General features: G+C 35.7%; 1 protein-coding gene and 1 long non-coding RNA gene across 2 annotated transcripts; one reads left to right on the forward strand and one right to left on the reverse strand.

The window, feature by feature from the left end:
• Positions 1-1135: 1135 nt before the first annotated feature.
• On the reverse strand, positions 1136-20984 carry mtx1b (metaxin 1b). The gene is made up of 8 exons (XM_067426279.1): positions 20840-20984; positions 10512-10581; positions 8591-8670; positions 6911-7003; positions 5172-5354; positions 3202-3278; positions 2947-3104; positions 1136-1670 (listed from the first exon to the last, which is right to left on the reverse strand). Exons 1-8 carry the CDS (start codon positions 20918-20920, stop codon positions 1459-1461), a joined length of 954 nt encoding a protein of 317 aa, XP_067282380.1. The 5' UTR covers positions 20921-20984; the 3' UTR covers positions 1136-1458.
• On the forward strand, positions 15339-19322 carry LOC137048221 (uncharacterized). The gene is made up of 4 exons (XR_010899344.1): positions 15339-15773; positions 16108-16175; positions 16348-16471; positions 18793-19322. It is a non-coding gene; the product is annotated as an uncharacterized lncRNA (long non-coding RNA).
• Positions 20985-23215: the final 2231 nt, after the last annotated feature.

The following is a 23215-nucleotide window of genomic DNA, read 5'->3' on the forward strand; positions in this document are numbered from 1 at the left end:
TGTAGATTAACAGACTTTAGATGGTTGTTTACACAGCTTGCATGCTTTTAACATTTAACTTTAGCATTTGCTTTATGATCTTCAAACATATCTCGGATCAAAATTATTTCAGTAGCATTGTTTCTAATCATGCTGCTGTTTAGGCTACCATCAAGTTTAAGATTTTGTGGAAAATTGCTGCCTCCTACTTCCCATGGGGTTTCATATGTTTGTGTTTTATGTAATGTGAGAGTGTTTCAAATGTCGGTAGAAATACTCAACATTGCTACCACTTTGGTGGGTCAACCAAGGTCAAGCTTAGTTTGGTTGAATCATTAAATTGCTAAGAGTGCCCCCATGGGTTTGTATTTGAAATTATTTTTGACATGATTGAAGTTGTATGTATTCCATAGATAATAGAATGTTAGGGGCCGTTGCATGGCAGTAGACTAGAAAATGGGAAACTTTTTATGCATTTTAGCCATTCGTTTAGCTATCATCTTAAGGTTCTGAAAACACATTTGAAAAAGGATTTCAAAGTGCAAGTTTTTTAAAACGATAGCCTAACGTAATTGTCTCCACGTAAACTACAAAAATGCAAAATTGTTAAAAAGGTGACATCATGCGCGTGTATTAAGCCTTTGTGTTCAGTCTATAGGTGGTGATTTTTTTTTTTTACAATATTGTCATCTGTGCGAAAAACAGTATTTTTTTTTCTTTTTTTGAGTATATTGTTTTCATGCAATTAGGGACACGTGTTTTAAAGAAAGATAACACGTTACATGTTCATAATCATATTAATGTGATTGACTAGACTTGTAGTGACTCTAGTAAACCCGTGTTCATATCCATTTTGAAAAAGCTTATATTAATGCGCACTTGAATAGGCTGACAAAACAAGGTTCATGTGTTTACTTGCTGGGCAAAATCAGGGGAAGTGGCAAAAATCTATCTACATTGATCAGTTTATGCTTAAGCCATTTATAACCTTGTTCCGATAAAGGAAAACGGGTAAAACACTTTACATGACCACATGTATTAACGGCTTATTAAACTTAAAAAGGTTAAGAATGCTGATGTAAATGTGCTTAATCGTTCCCAGGTTGAATGTTTTTGAAGTGGCATGTTTACTTGAAAGCAGACCAGGAGATAAAACTGTGAGATATCGTTTAATGACCTGAAAATCAAGTTAAAATTCCTGTCTGTGAAAGACCTGACAAAATTACAGATCACAGTAGAATAATAACTATTCAAGTAACAATTATATTAACAATAATAAAAAAATAAAAGGAAAAGCACCAATATGGGGCTCACTTGAGGCTACATCAAGCGAGCGATTCTGGCAGAGGGCACTCGTGCATGATGGGACACTAAAAAGAACTGAGGTAATGGTATGTGCAGCTCCGCTCTGAATGGCAGGTGAGCTAGAATGTGCACTGCTTATCCCTAATGGCACCCATTCCATGGTTCCTTTTGCAATTAGTCCTCGTCATCTTCATCCTCCTCATCATGGCTAGAGTTCTTCAGCTGCGGCCGCTCACGCCTAATCGTAACAATCCCAGTGAGAATGGCGTAACCCAGCATGGATCCCACCGCAAACAAAATGGAAAGAATTTGGTTACGGCGCTTGTGGGGCTCATTGTCGTAGTCGCTGCTATCAGGCTGAACATGAATCTTGCGACCTTGTGCCTCTGAAAAAGAGGAAGGTAAACGTTAATTTGGTTCGATTGAGCAAAATGGTTAAGGGTTAGTCCAGTTCACTTTGCATTTACACAATCAGAGGTCATAAAAGGAGCCTCAGATCAAACTTCATTTAGTTTATTTTCACAATATTTTTTAGAACGGTATAAAAAAATAAATTAATTTAAAATATTAATTATGATTAGTAATAATAATAATAATGATGCATTACATTAAATTTAGTTTTTTGGTATTTATATAATATTCATTTTATATATATATATATATATATATATATATATATATATATATATATATATATATATATATATATATATATATATATATATATATATATATAAAATATTTACTACTACAAATAGTTGTATTATTATTAAACTATTATTATTAAATTATAAGGTTATTATTATTAATTAAATTATGGAAGTTTTTTTATTTTTCATAATATTTAATGGCATTTTATTCATAATGTACATCTTTACTTTTAATGATTTATAAAAGTATTATTAGTAGTATTAGTGTTGTCAATAATACAATTAATAATTTAAATTAATATACTTCTACTATATTTAATTTAAATTGTTAATTTAAATAAATAATAATAAATATTATTATTATTAATTTGATTAAGGATCATACTATAACATGAATGACAAAAACTTTCCTTAATTTAAAAAAATATGATTATTATTAATAGTATTTTTTATTGTTAATTTCAATTAACCTTAGATTAAATTATTAATTTAATATGATTATTGTTGTTAAAGGAACTGTATGTAAGAAATGTATTTCTATTAATCACAAAATCGCCCTGATATGTGACTAGAAATTAAGAAATCATGTTAATTTCAAATACTTATATCACTGACAACAGTAGTCCGGCCAGGATATTGTCATTTAATTTAAAAGTTGTTGTTGCAGCCCTCAGCTGATGTTGATGCTGACATGTGTTTTGGCCTGAAGCTCCGCCCTCCACCTATCTATCAATAACGAAGTCAGTAGTGTTTCGGCATCCGGGTTGCCAGATTTGCTCTAGTTACCACAGCTGCAAACGTTCCTGCAGCCTATCTGGCAACCTCGAGTCAGGGGGGAGGGGGAGAGGGGATACACCGCTCTACAGTCATTTAAAAGTGACTGCAGTACTAGTTTTGGCTAAAATCTTACATACACTTCCTTTAATAATAATTAAATGAACAATACTCCTTATAAGAATAATAACAATAATAAATCAAAATCTTTGTAACAATATAATACAACAATATCCACCTCGTGTATCAGAGGGGAAGTAGAGTACAAGGATGTTGGAGCAGAACTGCTGCAGGTTGTTCAGAGAGTTGAGGTGCTGCTGGAGCTTTCCATTAGGCAATTTGATCTTCAACAGAGGAGCCAGGTGTGCAAACACATATGCATCCAGCGATGAGGGACTGGAAGCACACAAAATATCATGGTCACATCTACACGCCCTCACACAAACACATACATACACAAATTATGCAATTACACACAATTGGTGTTGCTTACGAGTCTCCAAAGAAGAATTTCTGTGACCCCAGTCTCTGCGATAGGAGGGTCATGCATTCAAATGCATCACGATAAAGCTGCAGAGCAGAAACACAAACACAAAGTTGATCGATAAAAACTTCTGCCATTTTTTGTGTGTGTAAAAAGGACATGTACATCTGTCTTTGCTCATAAAATCTAAATTAATTACACACTCTTTTCCATAGCCTTCCTCTAAACCCAACAAAGCAGTGATAACATGAAGACATGTTGCCATGGCAATGAGTCATCTGACCCAATTCTTTCTATGTTGTGTAAACATATGGTATGATGGAGATCCTGCAGAATGTGTCTTTGAAACAAATGCAGACCACCAAGAGACTGTCAAAAACAAAGCCCACATATAGAAATTGCTCTCATGTTCTCATGGTTTGAATGTAGCAGCTTGCATTGAGATGAGCAAAAATAATCTCTTACCCCCGGTTTTACAGACAAGGCTCAAGCCTGGTCTCAGACTAATACGCATGCCTGAGCTGCTCTAACAAAGTTGTTTTATCTTAAAATATGTCAGTGCCCCTGTTTTGTCTCAAGATGTACAATATTGTAAGGCACTTAAATGTCCTAACTGAACTAAGGCATAATCCTGGCTTAGTTTAAGCACTGTCTGTGAAACCAGGCCTTAATGACAAAGTTGGATAAGATTTTACTTGAGCATACATTATAACTTTTTTGCATTGAATTGTGTTAAACTACACTTTTAAATAGTGAAAGCTTTTTAAAAAGGTTGAATTGCCTGTTACAGTCGCCTAAAATAATGGTTGAATTGCTTAGTAGAAACTGGTTAACATTACCAACTAGTTTGTGCAGTTTCAGATACATTAGTTGAAATATCTTTAGAATAGTGTGCACAGGACCAAAGATGGTAGTATATTGTTAGGGGACGGTAAGGTTATTTAATGGTTTTGAAAGAAGTCTATTAACCTCACCAAAGCTGCATTCATTTGATACATTCAATAGTAATACCATTAAATATTATTACAAATTAAAATGGCCATTTTGTATTTAAATATTTAAATGAGGTTGTGATGCCAAAGCTGAATTTTCAGCATCATTACTCCAGTCTTCTGTGTCACATGATTCTTCAGAAATCATTCTAATATGATTATTATCAATGTTTAAAACAATTATAATAATTTTGTGTTTTATTGTCCCCAAATAAGCCCCAAAAAGGTAGTAAAGACATCATTAAAGTAATTCATGTGATTAAACCTTAATTTTATGAAACAACGCGTGTAATGTCTTTTCTTCTTAGCAAAGCAATAATGACCACTGACAACTTGAATTAAAATAAACTGTTTACTGAAGTTTAGGAAAAGGATGACAAATTTTTGACAAAACCGTTTCTGTTATTATTGAAGACAATGAATTAAACATTATTACTATTTAATTCACAACAACGCAAGTACTTTGTTTGTGCAAAAAAACAAAAAAAACAATTCACCACTTTATTTACTAAATATTAATCTTAAATCCATTTTCCGACATCCACATCTACTCTCGCATCAACAACACGCATGCGTCTTGGTGCTCTCAAGAACACGCATTGGAGATAATCTTATGATGACTTTACTATCTTCTGGGACTTGAAAGTGGTAGTCTTTGCTTAGTGAAAAGCTCTCATATTTAATTTAAAAGATCTTTATTTGTGTTCCGAAGATGAACGAAAGTCTTACAGGTTTAGAACAACATGACAGTGAGTAATTTATGGCTGAATTCTCATTTTGCATGTAATTCTTCATGCAGTTAAATCTTAATGATTCCAAAGTTTAGAACAGATTGTATTGTTTTTTTGTATATGTAGAATGTATTGATTGTATTGTTTTTCCATGTCAAACCTTTCTTTTTAACATTTCCTTCCTTATAAATGTGTATGACATCAAGATTTTAAAATTAACAGAACAAATCTTCAGTGCTTGTTCTTCTCCTCTCACCTCTTTCTCCAGCTGTTCACCGGGCTCCAGGACTGGGTCTCCCCTCACGAGTCTCAACTTCTCCAGCTGCTGGCTGTGCATGCGGTTGGGTAGCAGGAAGTTGAGAGGGAAGGGGATGTTTTCTGCATACCAGCCCCGTGTAACATCCACATAGTTTTTTGAATCTATCCACAGTGTGTAGACCTACCCAGACAGAATGGTTCAGGAACATATGAAGTTTCACAGTTCAATTAGGTTCTTAATGTAGCTTTTACAGTTTTAAAGATGAAAATAGGATGTTCGGCACATGAGTAAACATGCCAGATGTCCGCAGGGGGACAGTCAAACATCAGCATTTTCATTATAAAGAGAGTACAATTGACTGTGCAAAGAGAAAGAACTTTGTAACGATGAGAAACAGTAATGTACACTATATTACCAAAAGTATTGGGACACCCCTACAAATCATTGAGTACGGGTGTTCCAATCACTTCCATGGCCACAGGTTTATAAAATCAAGCACCTAGGCATGCAGAATGCTTCTACAAACTCAGGAGCTCAGTGAATTCAAACATGGTACCGGGATATAATTTCATAATTTTATAATAATTTCACGGGTTAACTGTTAGTGGAAGCCATTGGGAACAACAGCAACTCAGCCACAAAGTGGTAGGACACACTGCGCAGAATTCGTCAACTTTCTGCATAGTCCATAACTACAGACCTCCATATTTCGTATGGCCTTCAGATTAGCTCAAGAACAGTGCATGGAGAGCTTCATGGAATTGGTTTCCATGAAGCAGCTGCATCCAAGTTTTACATCAAGTGCAATGCGTTGGATGCAGGGGTGTAAAGCACGCTGCCACTGGACTCTAGTGCAGTGGAGACGTGTTCTCTGGAGTGACGAATCACACTTCTCTATCTGACAATCTAGTCTGGATTTAGCGGTTGCAAGAAGAACGGTACTTGCATGACTGCATTGTGCCGAGTGTAAAATTTGGTGGAGGGGAGATTATGGAGTGGGGTTGTTTTCCAGTAAAGGAACACAACACTTCAGCATACCAAGACAATTTGAACAATTTCCTACTCTCAACTTTGTGGGAAAAGTTTTGGGGATGGCCCCTTCCTGTTCCAACATGACTGCACACAAGTGCCCAAAGCAAAGTCCATAAAGACATGGATGAGAGGGTTTGGAGTAAAAGGACTTGACTGGCCTGCAACGAGTCCTGACCTCAACCGGATAAAACTCATTTGAGATGAATTAGAGCGTAGACTGCGAGCAAGGCCTTCTCGTCTATCAGTGCCTGACCTCACAGATGTGCTTCTAGAAGAGTAGTCAAAAATTCCCATAAACACACTCCTAAAATCTGTGGTTCGACACTGTTCCACAGAGCAATTATAGCACATCTCTTTGAGATGCTAGCTAAACACCTAGTAAACTTCAGAATTTTGGTGCGTTGGGTCGGATTGCTTTCTTTCCACAAGCAAACCACTCCAGTTTTGTTTTTAAATGGGCTGAGACCACAGCTGCATTTTTCAAAATGATCATAGATCCATTGCAACAAACTGTCTCTACGATCAACTTAGCTCACAACACTTTTGATAAACACAGCCCAACTCATTCAGGCGTTCTCAGACCGATTTATTTCGGTGCAGATCCAAGCATTGCAGTGTTCATATATTCTTAAATGAACTGGACTAATGGTGAAAATGTGCCAGGTTCTTTAACAGGTGTGGAAACACCCTTATTTTCTCCTCACCAGTGCAGGTAGCAGTTTTTCCTCCAGTAGGGAGACAAAGGCAAGCGTATCTGCGCCCTCCTTTGCTGATAGGTCATAGTCTGCATTGTACTTCTGAAACACAAGAGACCATTATTTAACTGCAACTTTTAAAAGCACTCATCACATTTGCATTGAATAATACCATGTTCTTCATCTACTGTATAGGTGAAATAAGCAGTGACTATCAATCAAAGGAGCAGCTGCAAAATAACATCAGTTGTTAATGTGACTGTTAGCAGTTAATGTAACTGACCGTGATGTGTTTAGACATCTCTGAATGTCTTCCACACTGCCAAAAACTCTCTCAAGGATTAAAGGGATGTAATGAGAAAAGTTAAACAATAAAATAAGTCAATTTCCAGAGTTCTCTCATGGGAGTAACTCGGACATGCTGTGCATGCTCTTAGTTCACCGCTAACAAGCTATAAACGCTCAAGCCATACCCACCGCCTTTAAAAAACAAACCAGAAGCTGTTATTGGGAAACCGCGCTCAGTCTAACGACAGTTACGACAACTAATATGACCAAGTCGGAATTATTTTCTATAATTAAAAAGTGAAAAGTGACAACCTGTCAGGTACTCTTTTAAAATGTCTTGCAAACAGGGACGTGCACAGGGGGGTTGCTCAGGTTGCCCAGGCAACTGCCCGTATGCCCTTCTCGACTCACGTTGCCCTTTGGAGGTGGAAAATAAAAAAATAAAAAACATCAATACAATGGATGCAGAATTTCACATAGGCCTAGATACAAAATAATAATAATAATATAAATAAAAAAATTAAAAAAATATTTTAAAAAAAAAGGGGTTGGGTGCCCCTTTTTTTTTAGTTCAGAGCAACTGCCCTTCAAAAATCCTGTGCACATCTCTGCTTGCAAATGTTTGTCCTGCTAAGAATAACTTAACCCTAGATATGAAACATGAAGTTAAAATTTAAATAGAAGCTTCTCTTTTAAAAAATCTGCCAGGTTTTCTGGGTGGATTTCCGTTTGTATGTCAGGTAACCAACCTTTTGAATTATAGTTATTATCAGCATACAGATGTATTCAGTATTGTAAATAATGGGTTATTGTTATATTATCAAATAAGACCATCAGTGTACCGACTTATACTTGCTTTTTCTCTACATAAACTAGCAGAAATGAATTATGAGGTACCATTTAAGATTAGTAAGATGTTTCTATAACCAAGGATGCTTATATTTGATAAAAATACAGTAAAACAACAATATTGAAAAATATTACTACAATTTAAAATACCCATTTCCTATTTAAATATAGTGTAAAATGTAATACATTTTTTGAGATAGCAAAGCTGAATTTTCAGCAGCCATTACTCCAGTGTTTAGGGTCACATAATCCTCAGAAAATATATTTACTGTCATTAACAACTTCCTTTTAAAAGAGCTTCAGAACAGCTGTCATTACATCACTCAGCACCCTTTCACAATCTACTTAGCATCTGCTCACAAACTGGTTTAAGGGAAATCCTTCACCTGTTTTCTGAGGATGCAGATCTTGATTTAGATGCTGAGAAGCTTTAGGCTCTAATCCTCACCTGTTAAGTGTGTGTGAAAGATAGACAGAGTTTATCTTGCCCCCAAAGTTTGTTAGCCTCTGAGGGTTAAAGAGGGGTTAATGGGGTGGGGTGGTGTCGTTCACCTGTTTCCGGAGATGAATGATGATCTTACTGGTTTGGGAAATGCTTCCTTCTTCCCTAGTCTTCAGAGCAGGCAGTGTACCTGTTGGAGGAGGAAATCGTTTGCAAGTTAACCCCTATACTGGAGAAAATTTCAGAAAAATGTAACACACTGCCTTAAAGGATTACTTCAGCGATTAGCATATGGCTTTGTATCAGTAGAAACCCTGGAGTATATTCGAATGATTGTGCTCCCCCCCCCTCATATCCCCCTGAGACAAGAGATTTATGCATTTTATTTCTGGAAAAATTCCTTGGATGACGCAAATTGGCGATATTTGCGTCATCGGAGGAATTTTTGGCCAGAGGTTAAAGACTACAGCCAGCAGAGAGAGCCATTTCCGCATGTTTTCAACCTGCGTATGGGGGATGGGATCTCACTCACAGCTCAGCTCGCAGCTGCAGGCATTCATGTAAACGGTGCGGCAGGCGGAGCAAAGTGTGCGTTTAAACTTCTCAAATTAATTCCTATGAAAGGCATGAACTGAAAACGCAACAGACTGAACATGCGCTGTGAATCTAGGCTGTGAGCGCGGTTGCATTTACCTCAGCTCTCATCACAAGCTCGTCCATGACTGTCAATGTAATCTGACTCCTGCAGAGTTTGGGCTGTGACACTCCCTCAGCGGCTAAATCACATTATATTGAACAGACACGTTCAGTTTTTAATTGCAGTGTCTGTTCTCTAACTGAACTGATTTTATGAAGATGAACGCGGTTGTGATGGGAAAGTGAAAGTGATCCAGTAGCGGTGGCTTTGGGAGTGGCCTCGTAGGGCAGGGAAGCATTCTGGGAATTGTTGTCTTTCAGACAAATGCATTTTCAGTCTTTTCTCAGTCTAGAAAGCACCAAATAAAAAAATAATTTCACTTTACTACTACATTAATGACCCAGTTTAAATACAGATTCATCTTCACAGCACTGAAGTACTCCTTTAAAGGGTTAGTTCACCCAAAAAATTAAATTCTGTAATTAAGTACTTCCCCTCATGCCGTTTGACACCCGTAAGACCTCCTCAAAAAAAGGAGGTCCTCCTCAATTTTTTTTGTTGAAAAAATCTTTAAAAAAAGAAAAAGTTTTTGTTGAAATCCAATGGCTCAGAAAGTCCACCATTGGCCGCAATGACATTTCCTCTCTCAGGACCTATAAAAGGTACTAAAGACATTTTTAAAAAGTCCATCTTACTACAGTACTACAATAATTTTATGAAGCGACAAGAATAGTTTTTGTGCGCAAAAAAACTGAACTAACTAAATAACGACTTATATAGTGATGGGCCGATTTCAAAACACTGCTTCCTGAAACTAGAGCTTTATGAAACAGCGTACCGATTCATGATTCGAACCGCTGATTCGATACATTGATTCATAACACTTCGATGCTTCAGAAAGCAGTGTTTTGAAATCGGCCATCACGATACAAGTCGTTATTTTATTTGTTTTTTGCTTTCAAAAACTATTCTCGTCGCTTCATAAAATTATTGTAGAACCACTGTAGTGAGATGGACTTTGTTTAGTGGATGTCTTTAACTTTTTTGGGTCTTGAGAGAGGAAATTCCGTTCATCTTCGGAAACATTTCACAGAATGCTTTGCTGCCCTACGAGGCCACTCCCAAAGCCACCACTACTAGATTACTGGATCACTTTCACATCTCCTTTAAGTGCAAGTGTATTCAAATTAAACACTCTCCACACAGGGTTCCAGGAGTCATGGAGGCTTGACACATGACCTATTGAACTCTGACCCAAACTGAAAGAGGGTATAATGAGCACTCTAAGGTTCCCTCATACAGTCTTCAGTCCATGGCAGTAGCTCACTTTAACAGCTTGAATGTGTCAGATGACAACTGCAGTCTTGCTGTACTTGCTGCAGTGGTAAACTCACCTGTAGGGCTTCTCCATGGGTTGGTAATTTTGTGAACTTTAAGAGGGGCACCAGCAAACTTGGCATAGGCCTTAGAGAAAAATAAGAAAGAAAACATGGAATTAACTCATGCTATTAATTCATGCCAAGATACAAACAAAAAAAGAAAAGTATGCAACATTGTTGTTCTGGAAGTACAATCTGAATCATTTATCTACAGAGAAATAGTTTTTCACATAAAAATAATTAGTTTGCGCAAAGTATGATAACCATTTGTAAAGTATCCTCTGGACTTACAATAATTATGTTGTAATTTGGAAAAAAAGAAGAAGAAAAACTGGCCTCAAAACATGTTTTACATTAAAAACTAACAATTATGTAAAATTCTCTTTCAAAAAGTCACTTTTGAGGTTTTTCTTTTTTTCCCATTAAATGTCAGCAAAGTTGTATCCACCCTAAAAACTTAATTTATTAAATTTTGCTCCAAAAAAAATACATTTTATGTGTGAATCAAGTTATTTTAGTATCATTGATACCACAAGTTTTTTTTTGCAATGTTTACTATTTTTGTAATCATCTACTCTGTCTAGTTTGAAATTTCAAATTCAGTTTAATTTTTAGTGCTATTACATCAAGTTACACTCAATGAAAAAAAGAAAATGAGAAATGTTGCCTTGGCAATTAGTTGACTAAAGTTGTTCAATTATATTTAATCTCAAACCATGTTCATTTCATTTCAAGTAATAATTTGTTAAAATGTTTTTAGCTTTAGTCTACTACAATGAATAAACCTTTTGTGAATTGCATTTTAATGTATTGAGCAAAAATTAACATTGTGTCATTGACCCTAATATATGTCAAGCATCTAAAACTAGAGCCAAGCAATTTATGAAAAAAATGTATATGTAATTTTTTTTTAAAAAGCTATATTTTATAATAATAAAAGAACAGCAAATCAGTGTTTACTCCAAGAAGCTGAAATGTATTTGCTACATTGCTATCGAGACATTTCTCTGGGGCTCGGCGGGTAAGTCACTAATTGTGCCGTCCAAAAATGTGCTGACTTGAGTTAGTGCCTGGGAGGGTCTTATGTTTGCCAATGGGGGAGATCAAGTGCTGGACTCACGCCAAGCTCTGTTAGTAAACAACATTTTCCAGTCAGCTGCATTAAACTGAACATGAAGACGCCAAACATAGCTCGCACACGCACGTTCCTCAAATTTATGAAAGTCACATCCCTGAGCAAAGATGAAGGTAAGAAGGAAAGATCAGATGAGAGAGACCTGATGTAGTCTCTCGTTTCCAACCAGTCACCGAAGAACTATTAAAGGACATCAAACAGCAGCACTGCTGCTCTGTAAATTCCAGTGTGGTTTGTGGCTCTTGACAGCCGTGCTGAGAAGGCATTTAGCAGGAAAATAATTCATAGTGTTATCTTTTCTTTGTTTATGGAAAACTAAGAGAGTAAGTGTAATAGTGTGTTTTTAACAGAAACGAATAATGTAAATTGGACAGTAAAAGGTGAAGCCAGTAAGTAGAACATCTTTAAGATTACGAGTTGAATGGCTGCAAGCACTACTGGTAATGTGAGAAGTGCCCTGAGAAAACGTCTGGATGCAGTTAAACTAATGCTCATGTCTTTCAATCTCAGCCGCCCAACCCATCCATGTGCTACTGGTCTTAAAATCTTCATTCATGTTTTTCTAACGTCGTCTGCACATTTATGTTGCGGTCTGAGCCAATGGGGCTCTGAATGGAAGCTCTTGGTGTAGGTATTTTGTTTAACTACTTCACAACCGTTCAAAAATATGTTCTAGAATGTGTGAAGTTAAGTCATTCTATATGTCTGTGTGTATCGATATTTTTTTAACGTCTTATGCCTATATTTTAAATGAATTTTTAATTTCACTCTTAGTTATGTTGGTACATCAAGTCAAACTCAAATTTGAGAAAATGAGAAAAAAAAATTTAAGTGAGCAATAGTTTTGAACATAGTTTATTTTATTTATTTATTTTCTATGTGGTGTTTAGAGGGTTCTGCAATATGAAACTATATGCTATATGTTATAATAGACCTGTATGACTAACCTCAAAATACGGCCTAGCCATGGGAAATATGCATTTGTGTATTAGAAAAGCTGGATGGAATGCAATGAATTGGAACAGAATGCAGGGATCTCAAAGCATGTTTCAAAATGCTATTGGCATTCAACCACTGCGACCCATCCCTGCAAAAGACTTATGAACAACTTCATATGTAACTTTGCAACTATTTAGCATTTTGGTGAATTGGTTGCAAAACTCAGTCTCATTTGTACATTTTTACAATCTGTTTAAGGCCCACTGAGGGGTGGGCCTCCACGCTAGGTTTGGGGGTGGACCTTCATGCATAGTGTGGTTGTACTTGCTTAGGCCAATAAAAAAAGACCACATTTAACCAGACTGAAAAATATTATTTATATAAACTAGACACTTATGCTCAAACGAGCTCAAACGAGCATTGCGCTATCAACAGCAACATCATAGGTTCGATTCCCAGGGAATGCATGAACTATGTTTTTTTTGTGTTGTTTTTTAAAGTGTAGCACCAATGCATTGCAAGCCACTTTAGATTAAAAACTAAATATTTTTTGCAGAAATATTAATGCAGAAATTCATGTGTTCAACAAAAAGCAGTATGAAACAAAATTACAGAATTCACCTCTGCTTTAAAACAGGGATGCATGACATTATCGATACAACATCGGATGATACAATAAATATTTAAAGGCCCACTGAAGTGCCTTGAAATGTGCCGCATTATTCAATGTGTTGACGTAATTTCCCCTGAAATGGCTCCAGCTATTAGCGGCTCCTCCCCTTTTTTGAAACAGCCAATAGTGTTTCGTAAATACACAGATTCAGTTTGACTCAGTTTGAGTTACACTGAATCGTTTCCTACCACATATATAGTGTGCTAAGTGTTGTTCACTACATAGAAATTGGTAAATGTGATAAAAACTGATCAATTTCAGCCGCAACTTCAGAAGCATTGGGGGCGGGCTTTAGATTCTAGACAGCATTTGATTGGACAGAAGATTTGATGAGAATGTGAAGTCTGGCCAGATTTCAGTGTACAAATTAAATGTGCGAGAGCCTGGTAAGACTAGGATAACAACTGCATCTGTCTGGGGTGAAAAATTACTGAATTTATTAGTTCTTTTAGAGCTTTTAATATACTCTGTATTATACTACTTTCAAAATAACTTTATTAACATTTATTTATCTTTAATAAGTATCCTTTTAGTAGAGACATTAGAAATCAGACAGCAGAATGAAAAAACGAAAGCATTTTTTTTTTTAAATCAGTATATCACGTACGTAAAACAAATAATTATCAGCCAAAATTAGTTGAAAAATATCAATCCAGTTGATCCAATATTGTGCATTCCTCATTTTGCATCCCTTAGATAATTTTTTGGCCTTTTACTTTTTAAATAGTTTTATCTAACCTATTAAACCAAAACAATTTCCAAAGTGACAACTGCCTAAAATGTTTCAAATATAGCTCTCTTGCTCAGCACATAAATCTTTACTCTAATCAATATAACTGGTATAACAATAACAATATATGGCAACTGGAGAGTCGAGCCTCTGTGACGAGATCAGAGAGGAAAGTCATCACCATTGCAAAAACCTCTGCTGCCTCTATAACTTATACCACAGAGCAACAACAGCAAAAACACGTTTGAGCATTTAGGCTATGACAAATTAATAAATAAATAAAACAAAGTGAGACTTTTCACACTTAAACTAGTTATGATGTGTAATTATCTATGCAGATCTCAATTTTTTTCTTTTTAAAATGTGATTCTCAATTTATCCAGAATCAAGCAGCTCTATGTTAAAGGTATTAAGAATGAAACTTGGTCTCCCCACACCAGTCGTCATGTTTTGTGTCATCATTTGGCATTTTTCCTATTAAGGTACCTTCTGTTTATACAACATGCAGGTTTCAGTGACTGTCCAAAGCACATAAATATGAGGCTAATGAATGTCTCACAACATAGTTTCACACTGTACAAGTTTGGCACTGCAATACAGAGTTAACACAGACTTCAGTTGTATTTGGGTGTAGTTTTGCCATTAAAAAGGGTTATTCAAAGCAATTCAAATTCACTTGCTTTGATCGCATTCTACACAAACGCATCACTCAAAACCAGTGCGGCGAAAACGTATTCAGCACTAATGTTGTGACTGACTTAGACTACATTTGTGGCATTACCTAATTTGTATAATTCCCTCGTACACTGTAACCAATATCTGTAGTTTTCACAGCATTATTACTGTAAAATGAGAAAATACTTACTGTAGAACCTGTATACAGCATGTTGCTGTAGATCTGCAAAGCATCATGGTCTTTTTTCAATGGCGAGTAAATTCTACAGTATTTTTTTTCTCTCCTGTGAATCACAATACAGCATTTTCTAGAATATTTTTTTTTCAGCCAAGGAAAGCTACGAGATTCCCCACTTTCATCCGAATTTTTACTTCAGAAAGGTAACATAATGTATTTCCAAAGTTTACTCTTGTAAAGTCAACTGTTTGTTCAACTTTAAGAGTGCACTGAGAGAGAAAAGAGTAATGAGCGGCACACTTTCTAGTAAACTCGTCTCATGCTGTGTGTGCATTTTATAATTTTATTTCCACAAATATTTCTGCATGATTTCGATATATTTTCTAGTCTGGCAACATTTGATAACGTCATTAATTTATAGAAGGATAGTATTGTTAAATAAAAATTAAATTGTGGATGTGATCTGTTTTGGTGCTGATCCGTCACATAATGTGATCGCTTTTTTTCCTGTCACCACATGCGCGTGAGGCAGTGAGCCAAAGCCTGCCGACTCTCGACGGTCTCGAGCTGAAAGCAAACGCAGCTGAGGTATGTACGTTAGGCCTAACTTAACATATTTTTCATAGTGATTAATCGTGATTTTTCTGAATGGAAACCCCCAGAAACTAGATTGGTAAAATGCTATTCAAACTTGTGGGAGCATGCATGCGCTGTACTGTATTAAGATTTGTCTTATCCGGCAACATTACATTTTTAACGTCTTTAATTTGATTAAAGACTAACGTTAGCATTGGGAAATGACATTAATTTAAAATGGTGTAATTTTTTGTATTTATTGGCGCGGTAGCCGTTTAATAATCTCTCGTTTCTTTTCTCTTGCTTGCTGTTGCCGCCTGAGGAATCAGACATTGAAGTTAAGCGGGCAGAGAAAACGCAGCCAGCTAGAGGTAACGTTATCTGCTACGTTACTTAACATATTCTTAATAATTTCATGATTTTTCTGAACTTCATTGCCTTCAAGCTGCAGAACCTATAAGTTAGATTGTTAATAGAGTGCCATTCCCGACTTTTAGAAGCATATATTGTATTAATATTTGTCTTAGCCTATCTGGCGAAATTACATTTATAACGTCTTTTATTTTATTAAATAGTAGCTACGTTAGCTTTAAATAAAAATTATTTGAAATTGTAATTTTTTACAGTATTGCCACACACTTTCTCTTATGAATATTGAACTTGTGATTTCTAAAACTGTGTTTTCGTTTTATTTTGTGTTACAAGAAACTTCCACCTAAGCAAACGCTGAGGCTCAGATTTCCTGCCAAACACTCCCAGACTCATCATGCTCGGTAAGATCCAAGCTCGACATACATAATAGATGCCAATATTAAGGGTTACTTCACATATAAAGCATCTTGCACTTACATTCCAAAAATCTCTAGTTGTTACTGATTCAATAGAAAAAAAATAGGTATTTTTTCTTGGATAGGGTAATGCATAGCCTAATGTTTTTATTTTCAGATTCTTCGTCAGAATTAACCTAGAGCACAGCGAGTGCAATTCAAAGGTCCAGATTAGCAGACAAACTGGGAAGGTGGTCATCAGGGACTTCATCGAGTATAACTGGCAGAACAACTAATTCCAGGTGAGACTTTTAATTGTTACCTTGAATACCTTTAAAGGGATCCCATGGTGTTGAGACTTGTATGGCTTAATATAACATAAATGATGTCTCTTACTGAATTATGTGGTAGAAAACCCATGAAAGATCTACGTTATTTAAAAAATCGATTTTATGTTTGGACCATGGGCGGCGCCATTTTGTTTGCGTTCTAGGTTGATGACGTAGAGTGGTTGAACTCCTCAATCAGCTGGCGTTACCCGTAGCTATTTTTACCACAACGCAACTCGAAAATTGTTTCAGAGTTAAACAAAACCAATGAATTGCTTTGTAATTGTACTTAAAACACACTCAAACATACATGTGCACACAAACTCACCTACACAGTCACAAACAGATCGGCGGGCGCGCACACACACACCTAGCTCTGACAGACTGCTCTGTCTCAATCGCATGCATCATCACCAAAACATCCTGCCTCTCTTCCTCACGTTACTTTATCCCATCGTCCTACCTAGATATTTCCCTCTGCTGGTCACATTAGGCATTATAACGTTAGTTAATCTACTATCAACAGTCTATCTAGGGAACAGGATGTGTTGAACAGGATATCAACACAGGGAATAGATTGAGGGTTGTGTATCCGCGCACGCAGTGCGTGCGTGTGTGTGTTCGCGCCGATCTGTTGGGGTGTGTGTGTGTGTTCGCGCCGATCTGTTGGGGTGTGTGTGTGTGTGTGTGTGTGTGTGTGTGTGTGTGTTCGCGCCGATCTGTTGGGGTGTGTGTGAGTCTGTGTGAGAGAGAGAGTTTGTGTGCACATGTATGTTTGAGTGCGTGAAGTCGGACAGCTGTTTGTAAATCGGCTTTACACTCGTTATTGCGGTGAACGTGAGACTGAATGACTGCACTCGAACATGTCCACTATGGTGTCGGACAACACTACAAATGTCCGTCCCTTCAAATAATGCCCTATTTAAGGGTATAAGGTCGATTTCAGATTCAGCCCCTGTCGTGGAGACTGAGCAGCCCAACATCTCGAGTGAGACAGAGCCTGTCGATCGTGTGCGCGCCCGCCGATCTGTTTGTGACTTGTGTAGGTGAGTTTGTGTGCACATGTATGTTTGAGTGTGTTTTAAGTATAATTACAAAGGAATTCATTGGTTTTGTTTAACTCTGAAACAATTTTCGAGTTGCGTTGTGGTAAAAATAGCTACGGGTAACGCCAGCTGATTGAGGAGTTCAACCATTCTACGTCATCAACCTAGAACGCAAACAAAATGGCACCGCCCATGGTCCAAATATAAAATCGATTTTTAAAATAACGTAGATCTTTCATGGGTTTTCTACTACATAATTCAGTAAGAGACATCATTTATGTTATATTAAGCCATACAAGTCTCAACACCAGGGGATCCCTTTAAATGGTGATTGAAAGTCAGGGGTGGCCAGCAACTTGTCTATTAAAGGGATAGTTCACTTTAAAATTTATTCTCAAGTTGTTTCAAACCTGTATGAATTTCTTTCTTCTGCTGAACACAAAAGAGGATATTTTGAAGAATGTTGGTAACCAAACAGTTAACTGGAGCCAGTGACTTCCATAATAGTAAAAAAAAAAATACTATGGAAGTCACTGGCTCCAGTTAACTGTTTGGTTACCGACATTCTTCAAAATATCCTCTTTTGTGTTCAGCAGGAGAAAGAAATTCATACAGATTTGAAACAACTTGAGGTTGAGTATGTGATAATAGCATTTTCATTTTAAAGTGAACTATCCCTTTAGGCCTGCCAAGCATCATTTTCAAATCAGGCAGTTTTACAGCGTCAACACAAGGTGATTCAACAACACTGACATGAAAAACAGGAGGAACATTGTGTGACAACACCAGCCAGTTAGAATACTTTTCCATTCAGAACTCACAAACATAAATTTCACTGTTGTATCACTAACTGCAAACATGGTATTGTGGCAGAAATGTGGGATATTCATGTACAATTTTATAATATTTATGTAGACAGTTATTAAATATTAAAGTAATGGCAAATGACAGAAACCAATTCTGTCTAATAAGAGTCGAGTTGCAACTCCATAATATTTACATTTTATCTTTTAAAAATAGGTTGTTATTTTTACAGATGTTACAGTTTGTGTTAACGAAAATACATTTACATTTTACATCTTTTGTAAAGCTATAAAAAAATATCAGCCCCGGGGGATGCTACTCCACAAACCACCAACAAAGCATATAAAAAATACTAATATTTATTTAAAACTTTATGTGTATGTCATCAACCCATCTGTCTTACTTTTAAACTTTTACATTAATAATGAATTTCTTCTTCTACAGGGCAGAAGACTCAGGCCCAGGAAGTCCAGGTCAAGTTTTAAAAGAATAATAGTTATGGAAAAAAAACATTATTGGAGAAAAACAATATTCAGGTTTGAAATCCTTCTGTTTTTAAAGGGATAGTTCACCCAAAAATTTTAATTGTGTCATCATTTACTCACCCTCAACCTGTATGAATTTCTTTCTTTTGCTGAACACAAAGAAAGATATTTTGAAGAATGTCGGTAACCAGACAGTTGATGGGTCCCATTGACTTCCTTAGTATTTTTTTTCTACTAAGGAAGTCAATGGGAAGTCAATCCCTTTAAATCATTTAATTTTTATAGATTTGTAATTTTACCCAAACATTTGAATACATATTGATTGTTTTGTTTGCTCAAAAAAGGGCTGAAATGAAATAAATTGTTCACAGAGAAATGTTAACTTATTGAAAAAAATGTATATGTTCAGAAAATATATAGATTTGAAATCCTGCTGTTTTTAAATAATTACATTTTTATACATTTGTAATTTTATCCAAACATTTTAATAAATATTGATTTTGTTTGTTCAGAAAAGTGTTTTTTTGTATGTTCAGAAAAGTGATGAAATAAAAAATGTACAGATAAATTGTAACATTGAACAAATTATGCTATACTATTTTTTTTATGAATTTTTGAAATTAAAAGTGAGAAAATAAATGGCATTTGTGACAGTGTCTTTATTTTACAGTACACAAAATTAATGCAGTAATCCTGATTACAGTATAATTATAAAATACAGTACTGTGATTATTACTGTACATTTTTTTACAGTAATTAAAAAGTTACTGCGATTATATTTACAGTAAGAATACTGGGAAATGAAATACAGCAACTTACAAGGTAATTGCTGCCAGCAAGTTGCTGTATTTTTCACAGTTATCTTTTTACAGTGTATGTTACATAAGAGCAATTCATTCATAGAGAAACAGTCATTAAAGTTATTTCAACGTAACAAAGGTTAGTTAACCTAAAAAATTAAGAATCTTTTATAAATCACTTACCCTCATGTCATTCCAAATCCATCTTCGGAACAAAAATTAAGATATTTCTGATGAAATCAGAGCTCTCTGACCCCTCCATAGACAGCAATGTAATTAACGCTTTCAAGGCCCAGAAAGGTAGTAAAGACATTGTTAAAATGGTCCATGTGACTACAGTGGTTCAACCTTAGACTGAATAAATAGCAGGATCACTGTATGGCCATGTTGAAAATAATTTTTAGTTATTATCCTTGTTCTAAAGTTTCATTTTTCGTCATTGTCGAGAAACATGAGAACCTCACGGTTACTGTTTGTTTTTGTGTTTGGGGAGTTTGGATATCTGCAGTAAGGGAGCCTTTACTCCCTAGCATACACAAACTGTTGGCTGTTTAGACAGCTGTGCCGGACAGGCAGATAATCCTGTCTTTCTCTACCGTCATCCACACTGAGTAGCACACACAAACAAAGACAAGTGATAAAAGACACACTGCACACGATATAGAGGTCTTCTTTTTTTTTTTTCTTGTAAAACAATGAGTTTTATAGTAAATGTGAAAACTCAGCATCTCTGCTTTTATGGTTGAGCTGTGGCATTGTGGAAATAAAAGGGAAAGGTCACTCCAAAACGAAAACTTTACTCGCTCAACACAAAACAACATATTTCAAAAAAATTGTTATTGGATCTATTGAAGTCAATGGGGCTCATCAACTGTTTGGTTACCGACAGTTTGCAAAATATCTTCTTTTGTGTTCAGCACCCATTTTTGGGTGACCTATCCCTTTAAATTACTGTAATTAGTGTACCCCATCCACTGAACCTATGGGAGGACGATCGCTCATTATATATTATTAACATAAAGGTTAGACATATGAGAGTGTTTAAAGTATGAACCCATAGTGTATGATTTCTGGCACCATCAAATCACGCGTGCTGTAAGTCACCTCCCATCTCCTGACAAACGAGACATTTACGGCAAATACAGCAAAGCATAAAACAGAGGAAACTAATGTGATATCCTGCCAACCGATGTGTTTTTTTCTTACCAGCACAGTTAAACAATCGACATCTACTGAAGGTAATCCATGGTCGCCTTTCCAACAGAACAACTCCAAGGGAGCAGCCATATTTGAGAGACTTTTAAGTGACTTTTCACCTGGAAGTACTGCGCTGTACTACTGGAAACTGTCAGTAAATTCCCAATTAAATTATGTATTTTGTGTAATGTCTTTTTAACCGCTTATTAAAGCAATACAATTACTAGCCTAAAACTGCAAAATGATACCAAGTATCCAATAGACTGTTTTATCTCAACGTTTTAATATAGGCTACTCTTTATGGTAGCTATCAGGTAGCTATAGATGCGCTCTCATGTTAAGTGAAAGTGTAATATACTATTTTTTCACGCGACATTATCGTCACATTATTATTATTATTTATTAATGTCATTATTATAAGGTCTATTATTGTGCTTGCACTCTGTCATTGACTAGCTATATTTAAAATAATGTAGGCTTTATCAGGACCCACAAATACCCTCCCCCCCCCCATTATACATTAGCTACATTAAACATTATAGTAGTTTAATGTAGTACTGACACTAAAACTCTTAAAACTATAACCCAGGTTTCACAGACAAGGCTTAAAGGAATAGTTGAACACTGAACACAAACGAAGGTATTTTGATGAATAAGCATATAGAGCAACCATTCATTACCATAGAAACAAAATACTATGGAAGTGAATTGCTCTACTGCTTACAAACATTCTTCCAAATGTCTTCTTTTGAACAAAGGAACTCATACAGGTTTGGAACAACATGAGATTGATTTTTGATTCGTTTTTGTGTGAACTATTTAACTAAAATGCATGTTTGAGCAGTTTTAACTTAAAGAAACTTACACTTAAAATATGTCAAAGCCATTGTTTTGTCTCAAGATGTTTTTTCTTCTTGGGTACATTAAAAAAGATACTTAAATGCCCTAATTAAATTAAGGACTTATCTAAGCTCATTCTAAACCTGGGAAGCCGGACCTTAAGTGTCTGTGGGAGACTCTAATTCTCACAGTACGTTGGATTTTGGATGAACTATACACAATATATTGTCACTATCCCACGATATATTGTTCCTTTTTTATTATTGCGATATAATTGTGACACAGACGTTGATACATATGCATTCTTGTGCTATAAATGGGGATGAACAGTAGAGGGAGCCAATGTCTCATTCGACCCAAAGACCCCCAAAAAATCTCTCTTTTTTTATTTTTTTTTTTTTTATTTTTTTTTTTATTGAAGGTGATATTGGGTACAAAGGTGCAAAACCAACAATATACAAACAAATATTAATACAGATATACCATACCGGAAATAAAACAAACAAACAAAAAACAAAAAAACAAACATACATAGAGGTAGAAAAAAGAGAACATTAAGACGATTCGGGAAATAGGTCATAATATTTATACAGAAGTTTTCCATTCTTCTTGTTCTTAACAAGCTTGAGTGATTTAAGAAGCATATTAAGTTCCAAAATATAAAGTTTAAAATATAAGGAAGACTTATTAAATTTCTGCTTGTGTATAAAGAACTTAGCATTTAAGATTATAAAATTTAATACAAACTCCAGAGTGCCATTTTTTGGGTAACAAAAGTAACAAATAATATCTTTCAGGGTAAAAGAGTGAGTTATATTTTGAGATTGGAGAAAGTGAGTACCCAAATCTTCCCAAAACCTTTTGGTAACTGGACAATTAAAAAATAAATGAGGAATGGTTTCAGTGTCCTGTTTACAAAAGCTGCAGGATGTGTCAATATCTCGAAACTTAGCAATAAAACAATTTGTAGGGTAAATGTTATGCAAAAGTTTAAAATGGACCTCTTTAGCTTTATTAGAGATACAGTATTTGTGAGGAATTAACCATGTTTTTTTCCAAATTTATTTCACTTATTAAGGAATTCCAATAAAACTTCCCCCTTGGAGCAACAGAGTCACCACTTTGCAGATGTCTGCGAATATGCTTATTGTTACATTTTTTATCAGACAGTTCTACACCATCCAACATAAGTGAAGGCTGTCTGATATTCTCTATGACAACACCAGACCTCTTCACAGTTTTGTCTCGGGGCTCATCTTTTTCAAAGCTAGACATGAGTTATGGCTACCAGCAGATTGTGATGAATAAAAACTCCAAGCAGGATCTCACCATCAACACCCACAAGTAAATTTTCACAAACATTCTCCTTACCTTTGAAGTGACTTTAGCGCTCAAAAGGTTTCAACCAAAGGACCACAGGTTGCTACAGGGATTAACACATTTGTCAGTCTATCTCTTGTCTGCATCCTAAAAAGGAACAAATTCACATTTATCCTAAAGGAAATATGCTTCTTTGGGCATCTTGTATATGCCCAAGTGTTAGAC

Source organism: Pseudorasbora parva, chromosome 19 (assembly GCF_024679245.1).
Source record: "Pseudorasbora parva isolate DD20220531a chromosome 19, ASM2467924v1, whole genome shotgun sequence".
NCBI lineage: Eukaryota > Metazoa > Chordata > Actinopteri > Cypriniformes > Gobionidae > Pseudorasbora > Pseudorasbora parva.